Below are 19,917 nucleotides of genomic sequence, written 5' to 3' on the forward strand. Positions count from 1 at the left end.
ATGTTGTGTGTTTCTGTAGTGTAACGCAGTTCCAGACAAACCTTTCCGGCTTCACTATCAGGTCGTCCAGAGTCCCTGTCGGAGGACTTGCCACTGGTCAGACTGTCCAAAGAGTGACAGGAAGTGGCCTCGAACAGAGCCTCATACGGGCTCTCCTCTTCAGGCCCCGGGGCCAGCCCTGAGATCAGCTCACTCACCACCCCCAGCTCACCTAGAACACACATACGCGTCTTCATATATTGACGCTCAATCCAAAAACAGGAGGACATGAACAACTTCACACCAGCACACAGCCTTGGCTGGTGGTTACGTGTTAAACACCATATCCTGTCACTGCTCACTCAATTCAAGGTTTCCTGTATCGCTGTGACATACCTTTTTTCCCAAGGCTAGGGCTCTCATTAGGTGGTGGGACAGGGGGAGGAGGCAAGTGTAAAACAGGGGGATTTCCTGACATATGGCCTGCAGAGAGTTGCGGAAGAAAAGGTCATTCAAATAATATCATTAGTGAGACAAAAAAATCTGTGAAATCAGTTTGTGGTCAAGGTAACCTTCTTTAAGTCCCATAGGGAACCAATGAGATCTGTACTTCTTACCCAGGATTAGAGCTGCTATCTGTCGGCTCTTCTGAGAGGGCATTTCTCTGACAGTGTCCAGCGCAGTCAGGCCCTTGCTGTCCACCATGTTCACATTAACCCCTGGAGCAGGACAAACGGAGACACAGAGGACAGAGCAGGGGATTAGGAGAGGACTGACAAATGAGCAGAGGGTTATGCCATATATCTGCATCATTCGCCAGTTGTAGAAATGTGTTGTGTTGCGTCTTGGAGGCATCGGTGTCTGACCTGCACGCAGAAGTTTCTGCACCACGTCAGTCTTCCCGAAGAGAGCTGCTTCATGGAGGGCGCTGCCCTTCTCCGTCTGCAGAGAGACCCAACAAACACACCACAATTCAACAGGAATCGACACAGTGCAAGGTTGAGCAATAACAAAGCACGTAAAGACATCAAAGTAGACTCCCCGCAAGTAACATGCAGCACAGCAGAGGTCAGATCTCTAACCCTCCTGACCCTCCCTGCTGAGAGGAACAGGTGAAGACCCATCTATCCCACTGCACCACTGACTTCAATTCCACTCCTCTTATCTTGGTCAGCTAGGACATACAGCTTAAAGCTAAACCTGCAGGATACTTGTTGAACACACAGGACAGGTTTGACCTGCGTGAAATAGAAGTTTGGCGAGTTTACTTATACCCCGCCGAATGCCACCCCAGCGTGTTTTGCTACGGACAATTATTTGGTTGAGGAATCAAAGCAGATCATTTTCCAGCTCGCAGCACCATGCTAATGGGAACCTGCAGGAAGCAGAGCCTGAAGGACTCTTGACATTGGCCCAGACCTGCTATACAGCAGAGAGGAGGGGAGTGGAGGTAGGACACGACAGATGGATGGCACAGTTTGGTATAAGAAAGGGGATAGGCCCAAAAGCCATCATTTCTTTAGCCTAAATAAAGAGCTCAATAGGGTTGTATCAAGACCTTTTGACCTTTTCCACATTTTGTTAGTATCTGCATTGTTCTAAAATGCATTAAATAAATAAAAATCGTCATCACAATACCCCAAAATGACAAAGTGAAAACTGTTTTTTTGTTTGTTAATGTATTAAAAAAAAGATCATAATTAAATACCTTATTTAAATAAGTACTCAGACCCTTTACTATGATACTCGAAATGGAGAGCAGGTGCATCCTGCTTCCATTGATCATCCTTGACATGTTTATACAACTTTACTGGAGTCCACCTGTGGTAAATTCAATCGATTGGACAACATTTGGGTAAGTCACACACCTGTTTATATACGGTCCCACAGTTGACAGTGCATGTCAGAGCAAAAACCAAGCCATGAAGGCGAAGGAATTGTCCATAAGCTCCGAGACAGGATTGTGTCTTGGCACAGATCAGGGGAAGGGTGCCAAAACATTTCTGCAGCATTGAAGGTCCCCAAGAACACAGTGGCCTCCATCATTCTTAAATGGAAGAAGTTTGGAACTACAAAGACTCTCTCTAGAGCTGGCTGCCCGGCCAAACTGAGAAATAGGGGGAGAAGGGCCTTGGTAGGGGAGGTACCAAGAACCCGATGGTCACTCTGACAGAGCTCCAGAGTACCTCTGTGGAGATGGGAGAACATTTCAGAAGGATAACCATCTCTGCAGCACCCCACAAATCAGGCCTTTACGGTAGAGTGGCCAGACGGAAGCCTCCTCAGAAAAAGGCACTTGACAGCCTGCTTGGAGTTTTCCAAAAGGCACCTAAAGACTCTCAGACCATGAGAAACAAGATTCCTGGCCTGAATACCAAGCACCACGTCTGGAGGAAACCTGGCACCATCCCTACGGTGAAACACGGTGATGGCAGCATCATGCTGTGGGGATGTTTTTCAGCGGCAGGGACTGGGAGACTAGTCAGGATCAAGGGAAAGATGAACGTAGCAAAGTACAAAGAGATCCTTGATGAAAACCTGGTCCAGAGCACTCAGGACCTCAGACTGGGGCCGACGTTCACCTTCCAAAAGGACAACAACCCTAAGCACCAGGGTTGTGGAGTAATGGATTACATGTCATCTATTACATGTAAGGGATTACTAAAAACTGGTAACTGTAATCCGTTATGTTACCAGCAAAAACATTGTAATCAGATTACAGATACTTTTGAAAAATGTTATTACTTTAAGGATTACTTTTAAATTCAGAAAGGATATTTGTAAAAAAACAAAAATCTTTGACACTTATGTTTTCTCAATGACATTCAATTAAGCATTGAAAAAAGGAGCAAGTTTAAGTTTGTTCCACCTGAGCGAGTCTGACCACAAGTCAGAGACCACTACGATGACACACCAAATGGGTTTGATGGATTGTGGGAAAAGAGCAGAAATAGGCTTTTGTAGGCTACAGTCCAAGCTGTCTTCCAATGGTGTGACTGCTGTCGGCATCCAAAGATCATACAACTTAAATAAACACTTGGAGGTAAGGATGACAGCAGTGGTGTAGTCTACGGAGATACAGATATTACGTATTGTTATCTACATAGCACATTGATGTGATTCACACTGCTGCTCTCTCATTTAGCTATTTACAGCTTACAGATTGTTGTTGCTGTGGATGGCTGTTCACAAATCTAAATGTGTATTTGAACCCAATAATGGTTGAATTAAACTAGTTTGAGTTGCCTATCAATCATTGTTATGGAAACCAGTGGACAGCCAAGTGAACCATGTGCTCTTGTAACAGCTGCACAGTGCGGATCCCAGCCTATGGAATAAAAGTGGGGCTTTTATTGCTCAATTTAATTCATGCTAATACATTTTTTGAATCCATAGGCTTAATGGACACGCGTTCAAAGTCGCACACTTTTGATAGACTTAAAGGGGCAATCTGTAGTTTCTACATCCATTTTTGGATACATATATATATATATATAGATTCTTGAAGAATATAACTTATAAATGCCTCATGAGCTTAGTTCAACTGTCTCACTCCATGAGAACCCAAAATATAAGATGGTTTTCCTCCAATGTTTGTAAACATTGCAAATGTAAACAAACACTGTATAGCCTCATAGCATGGTTAAAACAATAATGTTGATATCATGGATGGTCAGTCCTTGCATCCATAGCTCTGTCTATTAATCTGAGAGTTGTTACATTTCTCCAGACCCATCACTCAGCTTTTTACCAAAACAGAGGCAGGCTGTTTTGTTATTGTTTCATCTGTGGATTTGCCCTTTAAACAGCTGCATATTATCAAGACATCACCAACAAAAAGTTGAACAATCGGCCTATAGCAAATGCAGAATGTGGCATTCATTTTTCACATGTAAATAGTACTTTTCAGTAGTGCTCAAAGCATGCCATTCCATGAGCGGAGCATTTATTTTTCAACTCTAATCAATGAGCCCAATCAGTCCTGCATGACAACAAAATCATGAACAACAGTGTAGGGCTGGCTAATAAGTCCTTAGTCTTGGGGTCATGCACAGGTAAAACAATTTGGTTAATCTATACTTCCAAGTCCTATTCTTGAAGATCAAGGGATATAACATTTATTGTGATGACTGAAATTCTGAGACTTTGGTTTTTAATGCAATTATATAATTTATATAATTATAATTTAATCTCATTATTATATGAAGTAGAAAGCGATGGGTTAGAAGAAGCCTACATAACCAACCCATAAAGTAAAATTTAACATCCATATATGGCCAGCTATGTAAACTTTAACATTGATTTATCCTGCAATAGATCTGGTTCAATTGGTAACATACATTGTTGTCTTCTTCGAATGCCTCTTAAGGGGAAAGTCATCTAAAAGTAACGGAATGTAATCAGATTACATTACTGCGTTTGGGTAATCCAAAAGTTACATTACTGATTATAATCCGGGACAGGTAACTGTAACAGGTTACAGAAAGTAACCTACCCAACCCTGCTAAGCACACAGCCAAGACAACGCAGTAGTAGCTTCGGGACAAGTCTTTGAATGTCCTTGAGTGACCAGTCCAGAGCCCGGACTTGAACCCGATCGAACATCTCTGGAGAGACCTGAAAAAAGCTGCGCGGCGACGCTTGCCATCCAAACTGACAGAGCTTGAGAGGATCTGCAGAAATTTACCAAATACAGGTGTGCCAAGCATCATATCCAAGAAGACTCAAGGCTGTAAATCGCTGCCAAAGGTGCTTCAACAAAGTACTGATTAAAGGGGTCTGAGTACTTATGTAAATGTGATATTTCAGTTTTTAATTGGAAATATATTTGCAAACTTCTTTAAAAACCTGTTTTCGCTTTGTCATTATGGGGTATTGTGTGTAGATTGATGATTTATTTAATATTAGAATAAGGCTGTAACGTAACTAAATGTGGACAAAGTCAAGGGGTCTGAATACTTTCCGAATGCACTGTATGTAGGCTTAAATGCTGGAAACAGCAGATGAAGCCATCCAAGATCCAATCACAACAAACCACATTATGTTTATACAAAATATTATTACAGACGCATTCTGTCTCTATACATACACACAACTCTACACTCTCACACCAACACATTGAAAATAATAATTGAGCCCGCAGGAGACAACAGACCCTGTGTTCCCCTCAGTCCTCACCTCGTAGTTGATGTCCATGCCGGCCGCCAGCAGCACCTCCACCACGGCCAGGTGTCCGTTGCGTGACGCCAGGTGCAGCGGCGTGTGTTTCTTGGTGTTGCAGCAGAGCAGGTTGGGGTGGGCGGTGAGCAGCAGCTTGACCACCTCCAGACGGCCGTAGAGCGCCGCCAGGTCCAGCGGCGTCTCAAACTTGTTGTTCCTCATGGTGGGGTCGGTCAGCTCCTCCAGCAGCAGACGCACCACCTGGGTGTGGCCGTACTGGGCGGCACAGTGGAGGGGGGTCTCGTTGTCGTTGTTCTGTTGGGGGGGGCGACCAGGAATTGAAGGCAAGGGGTGAGCATCAACATAGAGGTGGTTGAGATAGAAGTAGGTGTGGTGGGTATTGGGAGTACAGAAGGAAGGGTGCATTAAGTGAGTCACGGTCAGATCAGGGTTGGGCAACTGGTGGCCCACATTTTTTGAAGGCACGAGGATGAATTTCCAATGAGGTTGCCCCCATTTAGGAACTCAGTCGGGGTCTCAACTTACTGTTGAGGGTTAGAATAGTATAATACAATAGGTGCAATTTCGAAATTTGGTTGTGCATCAGCAGGTTTTCCAGGAGCACCAACCAGGATGACAAAGCCAAAGGGGAGCGCTGGCTGGCTGAGAGCAGGGGTTGCTGGGGAGAGGGGACTGAAGTCATGATTGGTAACAGTCCCTGTTGAGTAGAGCTGGCTAACAGCTCCTTATTATATATCATGGCCTGCTATAAATGTGACGAAAGGACAGTCTGTTGACATTTAGTAAAGGCCACCAGACTCAGGAAAGACACTTCTGTGATGACAATATGTCATGTGTCGCTTGGTTGTTTAAGTAACTGCTTCATGCAGACAGAGATGGGGGTGACCATCAGTGTGAGAGAGAGGTGAGTGTTGTGGTGACAGACACAAAGCGTGGTGAGTGTAATCCATGCAGCGCTTCACATGCAGAGGCGGCAAGCATACGTTACCAAGGTGACCCAGCGAGCTACAGTGCTAGAGGGATAAGACTCATGTCAATACAGTCAGTGTCCCTGAGAGCAGAACAACGGATGGATGGTCAAATGTCACATTTCTGACGACACAGGAAGGCAGACGGAGTGGACAGAGCAACGATCTTTAAATGCAGATCATCTCCGAGTGCAGAGAGAAAGGATCAAACTAATATGTTCACTATGACAACATTACAACAGGCTTTTCCACTCAAAAAGCAACCACACTCCAAGATAAAGCGGAAGATGAGTGAGTTGCAGCATATGCCGTAGCCAAATGTAATCTCTATATCAAACAGAAAATATTAGAGATCATTTCATAACACCGCAAGATGGGATAAGACCCATGTATGAATATTGTAACAACATGTTAACATCATTACAAATATCCTCTAGCCTATGTCAGCAGCATATTCAGTAGAGTGGGCTTGTTTTCAAATCTCCACTCTTATTTTCAGGTCCTACCACCAGCAGCCAGAAGGGGGTGTACAATACATAGAGTCTGATAGATCAGCTGAGACTGAATAATGGTCTTCATATCCAATGCATTTCCAACTCAATGATAGACCTGGCCCCCACAATCACCTGACCTCAACCCAGTTGAGATGGTTTGGGATGAGTTGGACCGCAGAGTGAAGGAAAAGCAGCCATCAAGTGCTCAGCATAATGTGGGAACTCCTTCAAGACTGTTGGAAAAGCATTCCAGGTGACTACCCCATGAAGCTGGTTGAGAGAATGCCAAGAGTGTGCAAAGCTGTCATCAAGGCAAACGGTGCCTACCTTGAAGAATCTAAAATATATTTGGATTTATTTAACACTTTTTTGGTTACTACATGGATTCCATATGTGTTATTTCATAACTTGTCTTCACTATAATTCTACAATGTAAATAATAGTAAAAAATAAAGAAAAACCCTTTAATGACTAGGTGTGTACAAACTTTTGACTGGTACTGTATATAAAACATTTTAAAATCAATCTTGGTTCTTAGAACCGGGGTTACATCAGTGACCGCGAGACGTGGATGTAATAAAACAGAGCGGTTTGTGTTTTCTTCCTACAAATGTGTCTCTTTCCTTTGAACCGTTTAAGCTACAAAAGCTCAGGAACACATCTTCTGTTTCCCTCTAAAATGCCCACAAACCGCCCAGGGCTCATTAGAACAGAGGAGACCAGACCAGGCACTACATCTGAATAGGAGGAAAATAACTATCAATGATGTTCTTCTCTAAACCGAAGATTATAGATGATTAACTTCCCAATACTTTTCTGATGAATTTCAGTCATTTCAAACCATACTCTCAAAAGTACTCAAGATTTTTAAGACTGTAATAGCCCCAATTAAAATAGTCAACATTTGGCCGTTGATTCATTTTTGACATTGCTCCCTTTTTTTTATATCAAAATGGGGTCGCGGGCCAAAACAGTTTGGGAACCCCTGGTTTACAGGCAAGTATGCTGTCGACGACAGGTCTGAGAGCGAACACACAGGTTTTGCATACAGGTTTAATGATAAACATAATGCAAGCCGAAAGATAATGAATGAATTACTGATGCCGTTGTAAGAGAAACCCCTAGACCCCCCCCTAGCCTAGCTTCTCTGTGCCAGTCACAATTGTGCCCGAGTGTCAGTCATGCCACAGCGGGGGAGCCGACAGCTGGCAGGAGAATACCCACACACGGTGTGCCAGGTTGGATCACACCCTGTGGGAGGAGGTGCCAGCTGGGCCTCTATTCTGCCAGTTATGGAGTCTCCGAAGCAGGGCCATGAGACAGGGATTAGGGGGAGGTTACAGGGCACCCAGGATAGGTGTTGGCCCCTCCTCTCTGACTTGACACAAAGCAGAGGCTCCAGATGCGTGTGTGAGAGAGAGAGTGTGAGAGAGTGTGAGAGAGAGTGTGAGAGAGAGTGTGAGAGAGAGTGTGAGAGAGTGTGAGAGAGTGTGTGAGAGAGTGTGAGAGAGTGTGAGAGAGAGTGTGAGAGAGTGTGAGAGAGAGTGTGAGAGGAGAGGTAGTCCCTCACAGACAGCTTGAGCTGAAAGAGAGGAGGAGATATGATCAGAGCAGAGGGAAAACAAAACGCCACCTGCTTTTCTGGAGATGCGGAGAGAGAAGGACAGACAGAGTGGCTGAGACTGGCCTTGTGTGAACTGCACTAAACAAAGACCACAGCACAGAAGAAAACACTCGAAAATAAAAAGCCTCCGTTTGTGGAAATAAACCACAAGCCCCCGCGATTTCAATTCTACTGCGGTTTTGTCGGTTTGGGATTTGACAACTTGTTTCTTCCCGTTTCCCCTATGTGTTTTTGGTCTAAATTAAGGATCTCTTGTTCTTGGTTTCTCTCGGTCTCCCTCTCTTTCTGCTGCAGGGACATGGCACGACCACACAAAAAGGAGCCTTCCGTCTCGCATCTGTGACACACATCAACCGTTTTGTCATCCAAAGCTTTTTAAAAGAGATTTACTCCCTACTGTTACATGCGGGCTACTTCAGAGGAACATGTTTTATAGCTTTGGGTATACTTGTAAAAGCTGGATAAATCAACCATAAAAATATCCAAATAGAAACCAGCTTCAACCTACCCACTGTATGTGTGCTGGCTAACCACTGATAATGGCCTATTTAATTCTACCTGCAAAAACCAAGACCTTCTTAAGACTTACAGCAGGAGGGGAGACAGATTTGTCAAGGCAAAAAAACATGATCAGTGTCTAGCTGTAAGACACATAAAAAAAATCCCAGCTACTCTCCATCCTAGTGGTGTGGCCAGTGCTGTTCGTTCCATGGCTGTGAGTCTGACAACATCTGATAGTATTAGCCATGGCTGGCCTCTCTGTGCCGGAGCAGAGCGGAGGGTGAGCAGCATGAATCAGACCTACCCTGAGCCGCCTCCTTCCCTCCACACTAGCGTACTGCACACAGAGGTCCACGTGAAACGGCAAACCAACAGACGTTCTCATGCTAACATAAAGGAATGCCACACACACACACACACGTCCTGGTCATACAAAGGGCAGAGTTGACTGATGGGCAGCTACAATCAAGACAAGGATAAGTACATTATGTAATTCAAGTGTGTGTGTTAGTGTGTAGGTATTCCTGGAGAGAACATTCAATATGAACCCAGTATGAACAGACAGTCATAGATTCCACAAAAGTACAGTACATGACAAATGTGTCTTTGTCGTAGTAAAGATTCAGATTGAAGTTCTTTTTCTGTGCCCTTTGAAATGCTCAGTCATACTCACTCACACTAGAATTGTCCAGTTCCGGAAGAGAAGAAACATGTGTAGGGCTACTGGCTGAGATGCTAACGTGGAGCGACTAGTGACCTCTGAGTAGTGACGTGCTCGTGCAGCGCGAAGGCTAGGCGGGGTTACGTCACACTACCCCCCCACCCCCGCAGTACACACACTACTCGCAGTACACACACAGAATTGTAAATCTCTGTTTCTCATTCAGTGCCCACATAGAGAAAAAGACACACACAAAGAGAAAAAGAGACGCACACAAAGAGAAAAAGACAAAGAGAAAAAGACACACACATCAAGAGATAGACACACACATCAAGAGAAAGACACACATCAAGAGAAAGACACAAAGATAAAGACACAAAGATAAAGACAAAGATAAAGACACAAAGATAAAGACAAAGATAAAGACACTCAGAGAAAAAGACACGCACATAAAGAGAAAAAAGACACACACATCAAGAGAAAAAAGACACACACATCAAGAGAAAAAAGACACACATCAAGAGAAAAAAGACACACATCAAGAGAAAAAAGACACACATCAAGAGAAAAAAGACACACATCAAGAGAAATAAGACACACACATCAAGAGAAATAAGACACACACATCAAGAGAAATAAGACACACACATCAAGAGAAAAAGACACACACATCAAGAGAAAAAGACACACACATCAAGAGAAAAAGACACACACATCAAGAGAAAAAGACACACACATCAAGAGAAAAAGACACACATCAAGAGAAAAAAGACACACATCAAGAGAAAAAAGACACACATCAAGAGAAAAAAGACACACATCAAGAGAAAAAAGACACACACATCAAGAGAAGAAGACACACATCAAGAGAAGAAGACACACATCAAGAGAAAAAGACAAAGCGAAAGACACACACATAAAAAGAAAAAGACACACACAAAGAGAAAAAAAGACACACAAAAAGAGAAAAAAAAGAAGAAGACACACATCAAGAGAAAAAAGACACACACATCAAGAGAAAAAAGACACACATCAAGAGAAAAAAGACACACACATCAAGAGAAGAAGACACACATCAAGAGAAAAAGACAAAGAGAAAGACACACACAAAAAGAAAAAGACACACACAAAGAGAAGAAGACACACATCAAGAGAAAGACACAAAGAGAAAGACAAAGATAAAGACACTCAAAAAGACACGCACATAAAGAGAAAAAGACACACATCAAGAGAAAAAAGACACATACATCAAAAGAAAAAAGACACACATCAAGAGAAAAAAGACACACATCAAGAGAAAAAGACACACATCAAGAGAAAAAGACACACATCAAGAGAAAAAAGACACACATCAAGAGAAAAAAGACACACATCAAGAGAAAAAAGACACACACATCAAGAGAAAAAAGACACACACATCAAGAGAAGACACACAAAGAGAAAAAGACAGAGAAAAAGACACGCACATCAAGAGAAAAAAGACACACATCAAGAGAAAAGAAACACACATCAAGAGAAAAAACACTAGAGCATTCTAGAGCACAAAAACCAAACATATACTACATGTGATTATGCTTCCAAGAGAATGAACAGAAAAGCAACCTGCCTATCACATGGACAGATACCCTCCTCGGTCTCAAGCATCTAATATCCGTATGGCAGCAGAGAAAGGAATGATGAGGGTGATAGGAGTGAGAAAAGGGGCTAGTGTCGGAGGTGACGTGTGGCAATAGATGTACACAAGGGCTGAGGTGAAGCCAGTGTGAACGCTAGCAGTGTGTCCGCGGCAAGCAAGACCTCCCCTCCTCAGACAAGCTGGCCACTCCGATAAGGCAGCAGTCTTTAAAAAAAATACTTCACATTGCCATTCAATATTAGGTCTCATACCACACTGAACTTGCTGAAATTTCACACAGGTTTCTTTGGTATTATTTTCAGGACACTGTAGGTCTACTGCAGCAGTGTGTATATTAGTGTCTCTCTAAGTCGGTGCCAGTGCCATCTCATTCACTCTCTATAGAGAGTGTAAAGCTGGGGAGCTGGCTGCGTGACGGTGACTGTGTCTGTGTTCATATTTACAGCACTAAGCCAACCATCTGAATTTACATTCTGTTAGACAGGTGACCTATATTGGAGACCGAAGACTGTTAGACATGCAGCATTGAAATACTTCATCATGAGCAGCACGTACCTTGCAAATACCACCACTATCAACAGAAGGCTTTTTCTGTAGAAAACATTGTTTTCAAAATAGGAGCCAGAGAACAACAATAAGCAAGGAATGATGACTAGGTGTTATATGTTGGTCCCCAGATCAATATTAAAACAGACAAATCTAGGTTATCTAGGTCAGTCTGGGTGAGAGAGAGGGGCTCCCTGGGGGCACAATCAAGCTTCCATGGATGTGGAAAAGGAGTCAATGGAATGCAGACCATTCCATTGACCATATTGGCACACATTCAACAAATCTGGATATTCTTAACAGGGACACAACGTGGTTATTTAAATCCAATTTGGATATATGTGGCTGTTTTTGCTGCAAAACATTTAGAAGCTGTCCCTTTTCAGGTTTAAAAGAAGTGATTGCTAAGTGCTAACCCCTGTTCGTATGAGTTGGTTAGCATAGCTAGCATTCAGAAATCAGTGGTGGTGGTCAAAGTCGTTTTTAACTGTAATGCAGCTGATTGGTGACGATGAACAAGTGTTGGGGCAATGAGGAGTTTCGGGATCTTTCCCCCATGCGTTTTCACCGCAATTCCAATGTTTTGGTCGAGTTTGTTTGACCTCTTTGCCGCATCTATGATGAATCGCTTTTCCTTATTGGGGCACTATTGGAATATCATCAAAGTGGCAAGCCCATTGGAGACGTTAACACTGTGAGAGCGTTGCTGTATCAAAGCTGAATAAACATTAGAGCTGGGCAGCACGGGGCCATGAGGACAGAGAGAGGGGGCTGTTGGAGCGGTGTCCAGGCTGAGCTACGGCGCTTCCCTGAGGGGGAGAGCCTGCACTTAAAGGCCCCTCCTCCATAAATCCATGCCCACAACTGCCCCTACCATCTCTAGCTAGCTAACTTTGGGTCCGTGTTCCACTGGGTCAGTCACCGCTGCTGCATGACCAATCAGCCGTGGCACGGTTACCATGACAACGTCCCCCCTCTCCCTTGCCCTCTTCCATAGTGGTACAGAATCGCATGCAGAAAAACAGAGAGGGAGATAGACACACACACACACTCAGCACACACACACACACACTCAGCAGAGAGCACACTCTGCCTGACATTGATGTAAAGACACAGGTATACAGAGAAGCTCCCTCTCCTTGGAAGACGTTTCTATGGTTCTAACAACACAACTGAGATGGTAGGAACTGGAATGACCCAGAGAGAGATCCCCAGTCACATGATGCCATCACAATAACCACCGCTGTGACCACTGCCAGAGCATCCATCCATGTTTCTGACTTACAGTGTATTCATTACAGCTTATCCATTATTTAGGTCTAATGTGGCCAGGTATTGGACCCGATACTGCTGTATTCCAAAACCAACAGAGAAGCTAACCTCCACAGACGGCAACTGGTCAGTCTGTCAACTAAACCACATATAAAAATGTTTGCATTAAGAAGAGCATTAATTACACATGTTTGATGGTCCCAACACCATGATGCAGTTTTTGGTAAAACATATTCTGCATGCCGCTTTAAGGCACCCAAAACTAAGACGCTGAAGTTAGCACTGAGGAAATGTGACACAATTTCAGAGTTTAATTTCAAGATGCTTTCCACAAAACACAACCTTTGAACTCTCAACGCTCCAGTGATGATGTTAGCCTCAATTTGCTGTGAATGTGACATTGCCTCTGTCATTAGGCTAGATTGAATGTTAAATGGTGCCTCTACACATACAGCAGGATGTAAATGACCCTCGACAAACGAGAGCACCTACATGTCTAGTGCACAAAGTAAAATGTAAACAGCAACACCACGGAACAGGCACAGGTCAGACATGACTCAGGACACACAGTACCTACGTCACTAAAATGGATAAACATGGTAGTACCAGCTAGTACCAGCTAACTATCATCAGGTCCTAATGGCCTGGTACTCAGGGCTTTATTTTCCCTCCATCAGGTTCTAATGGCCTGGTACTCAGGGCTCTATTGTCCCTCCAGCAGGTTCTAATGGCCTGGTCCTCAGGGCTCCATTGTCCTCCATCAGGTTCTAATGGCCTGGTACTCAGGGCTTTATTGTCCCTCTAACCCCTCTGACATCAATGCAAATGCAATGGGAAACCACATCAGAAGGCCTAAAATACTTCTAAAACTCACCTTACTGTGATGATTAGTTTGAAGAAAGAAGATCAACAGCAGGTTGAAACAGTGTAAAACATGGTTGTAGTGGATGTTGTTTCAAAGCCAAAACACAACAACAGCGCTTTAAGGTGATGATTCATTCAAAACACCCAGTGCTTATGCATATGAGCAGAGAGCATTAGAGATGATGCATGCTAATGCATAAGCTTATGAGCCCAGGCCCGAAATACAATTCTACCGCATATTACGCATGGCAGAGAAAGGAAAAAGCAAAACTGATTTAAGGTATCCTTGGTGCATACTTAAATAAATAAAATAAAAAATACATTTTTTTGAACCTTTATTTTACTAGGTAAGTCAGTTAAGAACAAATTCGTATTTTCAATGACGGCCTAGGAACAGTGGGTTAACTGCCTGTTCAGGGGCAGAATGACAGATTTTGTACCTTGTCAGCTCGGGGATTTGAACTTTACAACCTTTCGGTTACTAGCACAATGCTCTAACCACTAGGCTACCCTGCCGCCCCAAATTTGAGTAATCTCCTTTGAGTGTGGCTGTACCAGCTGGACTGGTTACCTTATGCTACGCTTTAAATGTCGATCCATGAGTCTGGGAGAGAACATACAGCCCGAGGCCATGCTGTTGGTTCATTGATTGTGCAGGGCGGTTTACAGTTAGCCTACAATTATTGAATTCGTATTTGATTTTGTTCAGCCTAGTAATAGGGATTTTAAAAAATATTTTCCTAATCAATTGGGTGACACATTCCCATTAGCTATATAGAATATCTCACCTCCATGTGTTTCCATCTCCTCCTCTCTCTCTCTCCTTTATTCTCCAGCGCGCAGGGGGGCTGTCAACAGTTTAGTGAAATATGGTTTTGTTGAGAAAACATGTTAATATCGATGCTCCCCAACAGATTTCACCTGGTTTCACCTGGTTTCTCAAATGAAGCACATCAAGATGGCGCCAGAGGAGATGGCCGCCGTTTTACGGTCTCCTAACCAACTGTGCGATATTGGGTTTTTTTCGCGATAGTTGTAAATGATTTTGTACATAATGTTTCTGCAACCAAATCTTACGGCAGAAAAGAGCTTCTGGATATCAGGACAGTGATCACTCACCTCGAATTTGACAAAGATTTCTTCAACAACAGCAGCAGCAAGCAGGACTCACACGATATTCTCCAAACAACCCACAGGGCAGACATCCCGACGGAGAGGACGAAGAGCCGGATGCCTCGTCCGGACCCGCAGAAGACAACTAGGAAAGCTGCCATTACCGTCAATATTACTCGCCAACGTGCAATCATTGGACAATAAACTAGAAGAGGTAAGATCACGAATAGCCTACCAACGGGACATAAAAACTAATATTCTATGCTTCACGCAATCGTGGCTGAATGACGACATGGATATTCAGCTAGAAGTATACACACTGCACCGGCAGGATTGAACAGCACACTCAGGTAAGACGAGGGGGGCGGTCTGTGCATATTTGTAAACAACAGCTGGTGCACGAAATCTAAGGAAGTCTCTAGATTTGGCTCGCCTGAAGTTGAGTATATTGTGATAAATTGCAGGCCACATTACTTGCCTAGAGAGTTCTCAGCTATATTTTTTGTGGCTGTTTATTTACCACCACAGACAGATGCTGGCACTAAGACCGGGCTCAGTCAGCTGTATAAGGAAATAAGTAAATAGGAAACCCCTCACCCAGAGGCAGCGCTCCTAGTGGCCGGAGACTTTAATGCAGGGAAACTGATATCAGTTCTACCAAATTTCTATCAACATGTTAAATGTGCAACCATATGGAAAAAAATTATATATCACCTATACTCCACACACAGAGACGCGTACAAAGCTCTCCCTCCATTTGGTAAATCCGACCACAACTCTATCCTCCTGATTCCTGCTTACAAGCAAAAATTAAAGCAGGAAGCACCAGTGACTCGGTCTATAAAAAAATGGTCAGATGAAGAATATGCTAAACTACAGGACTGCTTTACTATCACAGACTGGAACATGTTCCGGGATTCTTCCGATGGCATTGAGGAGTACACCACATCAGTCACTGGCTTTATCAATAAGTGCATTGAGGACATCGTCCCCACAGTGACTGTACATACATACCCCAACCAGAAGCCATGGATTACAGGCAACATTTGCACTGAGCTAAAGGGTAGAGCTGCCGCTTTCAAGGTGCAGGACTCTAACTCGGAAGGTTACAAGGAATCCTGCCCTGCCCTGCGACGAACCATCAAACAGGCAAAGCGTCAATACAGGGCTAAGATTGAATCGTACTACACCGGCTCCGACGCTTGTCTTATGTGGCAGGGCTTGCAAACTATTACAGACTACAAAGGGAAGCACAGCCGCGAGCTGCCCAGTGACATGAGCCTAGCAGACGAGCTAAATCACTTCTATGCTCGCTTCGAGGCAAGCAACACTGAGGCATGCATGAGAGCATCAGCTGTTCCGGACGACTGTGTGATCACGCTCTCCGTAGCCGACGTGAGTAAGACCTTTAAACAGGTCAACATACACAAGGCTGCGGGGCCAAACGGATTACCAGGACGTGTGCACCGGACATGTGCTGACCAACTGGCAGGTGTCTTCACTGACTTTTTCAACATGTCCCTGATTGAGTCTGTAATACCAACATGCTTTAAACAGACCACCATAGTCCTTGTGCCCAAGAACACAAAGGCAACCTGCCTAAATGACTACAGACCCGTAACACTCACGTCCGTAGCCATAAAGTGCTTTGAAAGGCTGGTAATGGCTCACATCAACACCATTATCCCAGAAATCCTAGACCCACTCCAATTTGCATACCGCCCAAACAGATCCACAGATGATGCAATCTCTATTGCACTCCACACTGCCCTTTCCCACCTGGACAAAAGGAACACCTATGTGAGAATGCTGTTCATTGACTACAGCTCAGCGTTCAACACCATAGTACCCTCAAAGCTCATCACTAAGCTAAGGATCCTGGGACTAAACACCTCCCTCTGCAACTGGATCCTGGACTTCCTGACAGGCCGCCCCCAGGTGGTGAGGGTAGGTAGCAACACATCTGCCACGCTGATCCTCAACACTGGAGCACCCCAGGGGTGCGTGCTCAATTCCCTCTTGTACTCCCTGTTCACCCACGACTGCATGGCCAGGTACGACTCCAACACCATCATTAAGTTTGCTGACGACACAACAGGCCTGATCACCGACAACGACGAGACAGCCTATAGGGAGGAAGTCAGAGACCTGGCCGGGTGGTGCCAGAATAACAACCTATCCCTCAATGTAACCAAGACTAAGGAGATGATTGTGGACTACAGGAAAAGGAGCACCGAGCACGTCCCCATTCTCATCGACAGGGCTGTAGTGAAGCAGGTTGAGAGCTTCAAATTCCTTGGTGTCCACATCAACAACAAACTAGATTGGTCCAAACACACCAAGATAGTCGTGAAGAGGACACGACAAAGCCTATTCCCCCTCTGGAAACTAAAAGATTTTACGCCGCTGCTACTCTCTGTTTATCTTATATGCATAGTCACTTTAACTATACATTCAAGTACATACTACCTCAATTGGCCCGACCAACCAGTGCTCCCGCACATTGGCTAACCGGGCAATCTGCATTGTGTCCCACCACTCGCCAACCTCTCTTTTTACTCTTCTGCTACTCTCTGTTCATCACGTATGCAGTCACTTTAACGATACCTACATGTACATACTACCTCAATAAGCCTGACTAACAGGTGTCTGTATATAGCCTTGCTACTCTTTTTTTCAAATGTCTTTCCACTGTTTTATTTATTTACTTAACTACACATACCTTTTTTTTGGCACCATTGGTTAGAGCCTGTAAGTAAGCATTTCACTGTAAGATTTACACCTCTTGTATTCGGCGCACATGACAAATAAACTTTGATTTGAAGCACTGGTTAGCTGCAGGTACAAGGGGAGAGAGAGAGAGCGAGAGGAGAGAAAGAGAGCGAGAGGAGAGAGCATCATTGAAAAAAGGAACGTGTGTGGCAGGTCTTTTTTCCAATGACCATTTGATAAAGGGCCATTCTAAAATAAGTAATGGATTTATTGTGATGTTGTATATTCAATTGGTTTTTAGACTTTTTTAAAAGTAGATGTTCCAAAGACGCATCAGCAGCTTGTAGGTGTGGAGACCAGGAGATACTAAACATGTTGATGGAGACCAGGAGATACTAAACGTGTTGATGGAGACCAGGAGATGCTAAACGTGTTGATGGAGACCAGGAGATGCTAAACGTGTTGATGGAGACCAGGAGATGCTAAACGTGTTGATGGAGACCAGGAGATGCTAAACGTGTTGATGGAGACCAGGAGATGCTAAACGTGTTGATGGAGACCAGGAGATGCTAAACGTGTTGATGGAGACCAGGAGATGCTAAACGTGTTGATGGAGACCAGGAGATACTAAACGTGTTGATGGAGATCAGGAGATGCTAAACGTGTTGATGGAGACCAGGAGATGCTAAACGTGTTGATGGAGACCAGGAGATACTAAGACCAGGAGTGTTGATGGAGACCAGGAGATGCTAAACCAGGAGATGCTAAACGTGTTGATGGAGACCAGGAGATACTAAACGTGTTGATGGAGACCAGGAGATGCTAAACGTGTTGATGGAGACCAGGAGATGCTAAACGTGTTGATGGAGACCAGGAGATGCTAAACGTGTTGATGGAGACCAGGAGATACTAAACGTGTTTATGGAGACCAGGAGATACTAAACGTGTTGATGGAGACCAGGAGATGCTAAACGTGTTGATGGAGACCAGGAGATGCTAATTGTGTTTATGGAGACCAGGAGATGCTAAACGTGTTGATGGAGACCAGGAGACGCTAATTGTGTTTATGGAGACCAGGAGATGCTAAACGTGTTGATGGAGACCAGGAGATGCTAAACGTGTTTATGTTAATTAACGGCAATTACCATGACACTGGCAGTCTTTTGCATGACAATAATCGGCTGACAAAATGTCATGACCGCCACATCCCTATTCTGTCCCCAAGGGATTGATTCATATTCATGACTAATGAGAGAGGATGATCCCAAAGAGGATGATCATCAAAGTTCTTCAACGTCATGTGACTGTGTAAACAGAAAAATTTACTATGGAACAACAGCAGCAACAGTAATAACATTGCAAATTCAACTTTAACAATTACTTCTCAGGAACCAGAAGGCAGTGGTGAAAGTAGAATGAATTCTTGGGCCTAATCATATAATTACAAATACTGTATAATATTAGTATGATCTCTGTGGGCCTAGTCGTAAAGATGTATCATTTAACTTTTACAATGTATTACCTTTTATTGTGACATAAACCCAACCAGTCATGATGTATTCATCAGTTTGACAAACAATCACATCAGAAGGCTCCTTTACTAGGCTACCCGTGCACATTCATCCACTCACAACACATTTCCAGCCTCTAAACAGTGGTGAATGGAAAGAGACATCTGTTACACAAAACACCAGAAATTGTAAGGACATTTAGCAATCATCATTAGGCCATAATTTATGCTGTCGGCCACTGCTGTTGGCCACTCATCTCTGCCTCATCTCTGCCAGTGTTCTGTTCGAACTACAATGCATTTTGGAGTGTAGGTTAAACAGTACCAGTCAAGTTTGGACACACCTACTCATTCAAGGGTTTGTCTTTATTTTTTACAATTTTCTACATTGTAGAATAATAGTGAAGACATCAAAACTATGAAATAACACATATGGAATAATGCAATAACCAACAAAAGTGTTATTTTATATTTTATATTCTTCAAACTAGACACCCTTTGCCTTTGACACCTTTGCACACTCTTGGCATTCTCTCAACCAGCTTCATGAGGTAGTCAGCTGGAATGCAATTCAATTAACAGGTGTGCCTTGTTAAAAGTTAGACTTGTGGAATTTCTTGCCTTCTTAATGCGTTTGAGCCAATCAGTTGTGTTGTGACAAGGGGTGGTATACAGAAGATAGTCCTATTAAGTAAAAGACCAAGTCCATATTATGGAAAGAACATCTCAAATAAGCAAAGAGAAACAACAGTCCATCATTACTTTAAGACCTGGTCAGTCAATATGGAACATTTCAAGAACTTTGGAAGTTTCTTCAAGTGCAGTCGCAAAATCCATCAAGCTCTATGATGAAACT

General features: G+C 43.7%; 1 protein-coding gene across 11 annotated transcripts in view; it reads right to left on the bottom strand.

The window, feature by feature from the left end:
* LOC118359829 (ankyrin repeat and SAM domain-containing protein 1A-like) overlaps positions 1-19,917 on the bottom strand; it is a 120,819-nt gene that overhangs the window by 61,570 nt on the left and 39,332 nt on the right. For all 11 annotated transcript variants that reach the window (XR_008083062.1, XM_052482198.1, XM_035738643.2 and 8 more), the window contains 5 exons: positions 5,158-5,454; positions 846-921; positions 597-698; positions 376-462; positions 42-211 (listed from right to left, as the gene is read on the bottom strand). Coding sequence is in view for 10 of the 11 variants with exons in the window: in XM_052482198.1 (XP_052338158.1) it covers positions 42-211; positions 376-462; positions 597-698; positions 846-921; positions 5,158-5,454 (732 nt within the window). In the remaining variant the exon portion in view is untranslated. The remainder of the gene's footprint in view (positions 1-41; positions 212-375; positions 463-596; positions 699-845; positions 922-5,157; positions 5,455-19,917) is intronic.

This window comes from Oncorhynchus keta, chromosome 27, assembly GCF_023373465.1.
Source record: "Oncorhynchus keta strain PuntledgeMale-10-30-2019 chromosome 27, Oket_V2, whole genome shotgun sequence".
Taxonomy (NCBI): Eukaryota; Metazoa; Chordata; class Actinopteri; order Salmoniformes; family Salmonidae; genus Oncorhynchus; species Oncorhynchus keta.